Source organism: Hyaena hyaena, unplaced genomic scaffold (genome assembly GCF_003009895.1).
Source record: "Hyaena hyaena isolate Hyena2069 unplaced genomic scaffold, ASM300989v1 scaffold_118, whole genome shotgun sequence".
NCBI lineage: Eukaryota > Metazoa > Chordata > Mammalia > Carnivora > Hyaenidae > Hyaena > Hyaena hyaena.
Window position 1 is genome coordinate 88,962 of NW_024080751.1, and position 6,939 is coordinate 95,900.

Sequence of the window (6,939 nt, forward strand, 5' to 3'; positions counted from 1 at the left end):
GCCTCACCGGTGCTTTGAGGCCCGCAGCCCCTGCCAGGCATGCCCTTGGCCCGGCAAAGTAAGCAAGTGCCTCCAGGCAGGAACGCTCTATGTAAATATCCAGGCATGGCCCAAGCTACAAGCCCCCAGCTACAACCCTCCTCCAGAACCTGCAGCCTGGTGGTTCCTGGTGCAGGAAGGTGAGTCCAGGAAGGCTGATGACCCAGGGACTGCAGTAAGACGTGGGTGGGGATGCTGCCGGGCCTCGGGCAACTCCCACCTGGCAGCCAGCAAACGCATGGGGTTTGAAGATACGACCCCCAGGAGTTCCTCATCTTCCACTGTCATCTGTCTCCCCACTGAACCAAACCACAGAAAGCTCTGGAAACTTCTGATCGTGGGCACAGGGTACACCACCCAACCCACTTCACCTAGAGTCAGCTCCACATGAGTCCACGGTCCTCTGGGCTGCTGAGCACATCCACAAACCACAGACTGCAAGACGCTACCATCACTTCATTTTCCAGAACGGCCAACTGATGCCCAGAGAAATAGAGAAGGCATGGGAGATCACCCAGAGGAGGGGTGTCTGAGCTCCTCCTGGGAGGGGCCCTCCCCAGGTGCCCAAGACAGGAAGACCTTGTTTTTAAACGGATTGGCGTCACGGGGTCTGAGCTCCCCACCTCAGATCAGGCCTTCCCAGATCCTGGGTGGGAAGGGTGGAGTGGCCCCCAGAAGGGGCATGGCCCTCAACTTCTGTCTAGACACACCTGATGGTTTCTAATTTAATTGATCACGGACCTGACTGCAGAGCACTGTGGGGCCCAAGTAGCCATGCAGGCCACACTCATCAACTGGTCAGGGAGAAACAGAACAGTCTGTGGAGGCAGAGCCCCACCCTGAGCTCAACAGCAGCCCAGCAGCCCGAGGCGGAGGGAGGGGGAGCGAGGGGGAGCGAGAAACTCCCTGAGGCCCTCCGCAAGGCCCAAGGCCACCGTGGCTGATCTCAGAGCTGGTTTTCCTGTATTTGAAAAGAAGAAAGGAAAGGAGAAAGGGAAGAAGGGAAAAGGAGGGGAGGGAGGAAGTCAGAGGGAAAGTGAGAGAGAGGGAGGGAAGACATGCCACATTTCATTGTGGATTTCCTTTCCAGACAGACAGGACTTACTGCTGCCCCCAGCCTGTCTATTCTAAAATCTATGCCCCATGCTTGCTTTCACTCTCTCAAGAGCTAGCTTTGAGACTTTTCACAAAAGGTCCTTGTTATTGGGGATTTGAAGCTGAGGTCCCAATTAGCCGATTAATCACTGAGTTAATCAGGCAATTATGTGACAGCTGCTGTGGAGGCCTGCAGGCCACTGGCACTGCCCCCAAACACGTCACCAGCTCCAAGCCACACCTCCACCCACCAGTTCAGAAGACTCCTGGCCTCTCGCCTAAAAAGAGCAGGATAGGCTGGGAGCCCACATGTGTGGAGCAGGTGAGGGCCGCTCTGGGAGGAGAAGCTGGAATCCCCATGCTCCTGCTCCCCACGCAGCAGCCAAGGGAACATCCAACAGAGGCGACGTGAGGCCTGACCAAAGCCCAGTGGCTGCAATGCCACCAGCCTATGCCTCATGGTCCCCTACAAGCACCCCCAGTGTGGTGGCATCACTGGTGCACAGAGAGTGCTCAGGGCCTGAGTGAAGAAGCAGTACCAGCTCCAGGCCTCTGGAGCCTCTTCCCAGCATGTGGGATGAGGCACACCCAGCCAAACCCTCTCCCTGAACTCCCCAGTTTCCCTGAGTGTGGCAGAGACAGAGAGATAGTCAGGAAGGCTTACAGAGGGCCTGCTCACAGTCAGCACAGTCAGCACCAGGGTCCTGGTTACCGCTTTGAGGTATTTGAACATAGACAACGGTGTCAAGGGAAGTCAAGGCCAAGGCCAAGAGGAGCCAGATCCCAGCTGGAGGCCCACACTCAGCGACCACCTCTCAAAGGGACTGGCTTCCCTCCAGCCCTCTGGAGGCAGGTGGAGGACACTGCCCCCACCGCCATCTGTCCTGTAGGCAGGAGCTGACCACTGGCTCACAGGGGGACAGGTGGCTCAGGTGAGGTCAGATGGGCTGGGAGGGAACCAGGGTGCAGTGGTGACAGATGGGCAACTCTCCTAGGACTTGGAGGCGGCCCAGAAAATGCTCCAGAAGGGGTCCAGCCACTTCCATCTACAGAGGAGTTGGGTGCCCCACCTTCACACCAGCCAACGCCTCCAGCAGAGCCACTCCGAGGTGGTGTGACAGCAGATGGGCCCCGACTAACATACAAATGGGGAGTGTTTATTGGTTCTTCACTGATATGAAGGAAAGAACCACCAGATCCATTTGCTTTCTCTTGGGCACTCAGTATTAAATTCAGGGCACGGAGAAGCAAAGTGGGCTCCAGAGGCAGGAGAAGGCAATGAGAGCCTCACCTGCTCCTGATCGGCCTTCTGCTCTGCTCTCATCACGACAACTGCCATGCCACTGCTCCGAGCACAAGCAGCTTCCTGGGAACTCTGTGTGAGCTGGGGAAGAGACAAACTGGAGCAGGGGGCAGTGGCAAATTCTGGGACAGTGATGCCTCATTCCCTCATTCACAGAGTAAGGTCCCCAAATAGAGCTTCTCCCTAACGCAGCCCTCCCTTCCAGTGATTCTGTATGACTTTTTCTAACATCACAATGTTTCTCTTCCAGGCCACAGTGAGCTTTCTCCCCGTGCTGGCACCTTCGGCGTACACCTCACCAGGACCGGGGGCTCATCTGCTTGTGTGACCATATCCGCTGCTGTGCTGGAAGGGGGAAGAAGTCCTGGCTTGTAGTAGCTGCCCATTCTTGCGGCATAAAGATGCCTATGGCGGCTGACATGCACAATTAAGGGGTGACAACCACGAGGGCACCACAGACCACATCCCCACGTGTAGCTCACGGCCAATGAGCGGTTGTGAACACAAGAGTGACTGGCACCTTCCCGGCAGAACATGTGCAATTCTTCAGCATAGACTCCTCCATTTTACTCCAAGCAGCCATTCCCCCAAACTTGAAGAATTGCCAAAGACATTGTTGCTAGCAGGCATCAATGCATTTGTCCCTAGTTTTCCCCCATTAAAAAGTATACGGGTCTCACTATTACCAAGTAAATACGTTGAGACCACACAAATAACGAAGCTGCTCGTGCAAACCTCTGCCGTACACTGGACGGGCCCTCTCTGAGAGTATTTTAGAACAAATCTATTTTCAGAGTCATTTTTGCTTTTGCTGTTTCAGAATTACAAGAGAAAACCTAGCTCTTTGGACTTGCCTTTCCAACTTCCTCCATAACTTCATCTGTTGCCAAAATTAATTGCTATCACCAAAACCCAGAGCTTCCTCAGGTCCTATGGCCAGCCCCCTCCCCTTCACTGTCCTGAAGAGGCCCCACTGAATGTAACACGGCCCCAGGGGAAATGGTATCCCCTCCTGGAAACCAGCTCTCCACCCTGTGCCCCTGCCCCTTTGAGCACCCATTCACTGACCCACCCACCTGAGGGCGCCTCCCCTCCAGGGAATTAACCCCAGTGCGCGGGGGGGGGGGGGGGGGGGGGGGGGGGGGGGNGGGGGGGGGGGGGGGGGGGGGGGGGGGGGGGGGGGGGAAGCAGGCTCTGTGCCGCTTCTGTCGTCCTGGTTTGGCTGCCTCTCCATTCTGACCCTCCCACCCTGTGACAGAGGCTGGGGCTTTGAGCAGTGAGTGGAGTGTGTGATTCAGCTCTTCTGGTTGGACAAACTTTAACCCTCTGAGCCTCGGTTTCCGCACTTCACAAACAGGACAACAATAGCAAAGGAAGTGTGTCCTGAGAGCAACACCATGCTGTGCCGCTATGGCAGAGCCCGCCGCACACCTGGGCTCTGAGCATCCAGTCTCCCTCTCTGCACCCCTTCCTTTCTGTTGCCAAGTCATAGCCTCAATAGTTAGAGGGTTGCTGGGACACTCTGGGGTCCCCTCATTTCCCTGGCTGGCCAAAGCCACCCGTCAAGAACTCTGGCGAAGAATAAGACAGTCCTGGCCCCAGACTTGTTCAGTTGAGTGAGAATCTTTCCCCCTAAGAGCAAAGAAATGCTGATGCCCTAGACTGATGCAGTTATGTGGGAAGAACTGTTCCAGCCTCGTGGCAGGGAGAGCAGCGAACGAACAGCACTGACCCTCAGAAACTAGACTGTTCTGTTTGTCCCCAGCTGGGAGTCTGGAAGCTCACAGAAACCCCCACTGGGGTGTGGTTGTCACCCACGGCCTCTTAGCATGGACAGAGCACCAAACCAATGCAGCCCTTGCCCGCTGTCTCGGGGGCCAGGGACTGCGGGCTCTGTGGTGTGCTTGGCACCAGAAGTGCTATGGGAAAGAGGGTAGATAGACTTGGAGACCTTCTGTCCTCCAAGGATGATGAGCCTCTGGCAGGTGACCTCGGCTGTAGTCCAAGCCTGGCTTCGTCTCAGGGGAATTTGTGAAAATTAAATGGGGCCCCTGGTGCCCACCTGGCACACTGGGACCCTCAACAACAGCACTTCCCTTTCTTCTTTAATGTTTGAGCCAGAATACGTTGGCACTACCCCTCCTCAGAAAAGGTGGGAGGAATTAGGGGCTGATTTTCTTGGTTGGTTGCTGGACGTCATCAGTGCTGTCTGAGCAGAACAGCACTGAAGGCACCAGAAGAGCCTAGACCCATAGAGTCATGAGTCCAAAGGATGTGTGGGTGGTGCCAGGGGGCAGTCCTGACACACAGGCACCGGGGCGGCTTTCTCTCTGGCCTCCCCACACACACAACCCCAGGAGCCGAGCCCAGGACAGAAGCCAGCAGGTGGGGGGGGGGGGGGGGCGGGGAGAGCCTGGCTCCTCCTGCTCTGACCCAGCAAATCGCCACAGTAGGCCGTCCTCCCTTCCTCCTCCTCAGGGTGCTCATGCCTCGTGAGATGTGACCTAGAATCTGGAAAGTCACAGGGCTAAGCCATTGCAAGATCACCAACATACAAAACCACTGTCTGCATCTGGAGTCAGTGGAAAACTTGGGACCTGGGCAGCCTCTTTCCTCATCTCTGGCCAAACAGGGCCTCAGACCACCAGACGCAGAAGCATTTGTGAGAGTCCACCAATACAGCACCTTGATGCTGGCTGGGGACCATGGGACAGTCAGGTCCTGGTGGCGACCGGGTGTGAGCACATCTGTGCCCCTGTGTCGAGGCTGGCTGCGTGGCAGGGCCAGGGCAGAGGTGGGGGAGGACAGGGGCAAGGTGAAGACAGCTGCACTCGTGGCACGGAGGAAAGGGGTTCAGGGGTGGGGTTGGTCAATCCAAAGTGCCCAGTGTGGGACGTTTTGGGTGTTCAGGGTCACAGGCATGCGCAATGCTGGGTGCTAGCAGAAAGCCTTTCTTACCTGAGGTCGGCACCTGTGGGCTCGGGGGGCACTGGGTGAGAGAAAGAGAGAAACAGGGAAACACATGTGGGAGTCCGAACTGAAAAGGCACATCGCCCTTATGGCACAAATGGAATAAAAAGCGGACGCAATCCCAGTGAGAATGGAACCCCATCTTTCCTGACCTCCTAGAATGTCCTGCAGGGTCCAGTGGAGTGAGCTGCCACCTCTAGCCTGATGCTTGTACCAGACTCTCCCCCGTGAGAGGCTGGTGGTTTGGCAGAGTGGGTCAGGTGCCCCACCTAACACAGGCTCTCTGGGCCCTCAGGGCCAGGACGGTATCTCTTTCTTTAACTGCAGCTAGAAGTCAGCTTCCAACAGGAAACCTGACCCAGCAGATAAAGCTGGACAGAGAGAACAGATGGGCCAAGAGGCTGGTCCCTCAGTGATGAGGCAACTGGGGGCAAAATGCACAAGGGTCCAACTGGGCAGCTCACCTGAGAAGCTCAGTGTTCTAGCCACTCCCTGAAGGCCACCCATGCACGGGGGCATGCAGCCCTGGCCCAGTGTGTGTTCATGGAGCCAGGGAGGTGAGGCTGGCCAAGGGGTCGGCAGGGCCTTGGCTCCCTATCTCCCCACCCTGCTGCCAGTTCCACCTGACAACCCCCCACAGCCCTCCAGCACCAAGACCGACGTCCTGGGAGGCAAGGAGGCTGGTGGCAGGGGCCTGGAAGCATCTCAGTTCCAAACAAGAAGGTCTGCTGGCTGAGCTCTGCCTTCCTCTCTCTGCGGAACTGTCTGCCTCCTCACCTCCACCCCAGGCAGCTTTGTCTGGGCCTCGCAGCAGCCCTCTTAGAGACCTTGAGGCTGAAGAGGCCTGAGGCCACCAGACACCATGGACCCCAAGTGCCCAGCGTAAGGGGAGAAGCATCCCAGGGCCTGGTCATCACTGTGGGGTTCTGTTTTCCTGAGGAAAGTGACATTTACTGCTTTAGGGCCTGGGACTCAAAGCCAGACCTGGCGGGGAGGGGACGGCACTCACCTCGGAGGGCCTTGGATCGCGTACGAGCCCGCTTATCCTCATGTTCTAAGCTCATCTGCAAGCAAAAACAACTGTGATGTTAACCGAAACCCAGCACAGAACCACCCCTCGATGGCTGCGCTGGACCTCCAGCCATTTTTCTGGCTCAAGCTTTGCTGGCGAAGGTGAATCTGTGACACAGAAAGACAAGGAGTGGGCTCGCGGGAGAGGGAGGCCTGAGACCAGGAGCAACAGGTATGGGGGTGCTTCGGGACAGAGGCCGCCAGCCCTGGGGGGTGTCCCTCGCTCCTGTTCCCAGCCCGCCCACTGCCCCCACACTCACAGCAGAGCAGGAACCTAAAGCAGGTCCTACCCCACCCACCAGCTCTTCACAAATGTTATTAGGGTTTCATAGAAGACGGCCTCCTGGCTGAGGAGTTCCACCCACCACTCCCCGGGGCGGCAGGTGTAAGGCACCATGACAGGTCACCCACTGGGTCCCAGAGCCGAGCTTCCCACGGGAGTGAGTGCCTTACCATACTGG

The 6,939-nt window shown here is 57.1% G+C and overlaps 1 protein-coding gene across 1 annotated transcript in view; it reads right to left on the bottom strand.

The window, feature by feature from the left end:
- Window positions 1-6,471, bottom strand: part of MYT1 (myelin transcription factor 1) — a 38,487-nt gene extending 32,016 nt beyond the window's left edge. Inside the window, exons 1-2 of the mRNA XM_039237030.1 lie at window positions 6,417-6,471; window positions 5,396-5,426 (exon numbers count right to left, since the gene is read on the bottom strand). Of these exons, the coding sequence (XP_039092961.1) occupies window positions 5,396-5,426; window positions 6,417-6,471 (86 nt within the window). The remainder of the gene's footprint in view (window positions 1-5,395; window positions 5,427-6,416) is intronic.
- Between the last annotated feature and the right edge of the window lie 468 nt (window positions 6,472-6,939).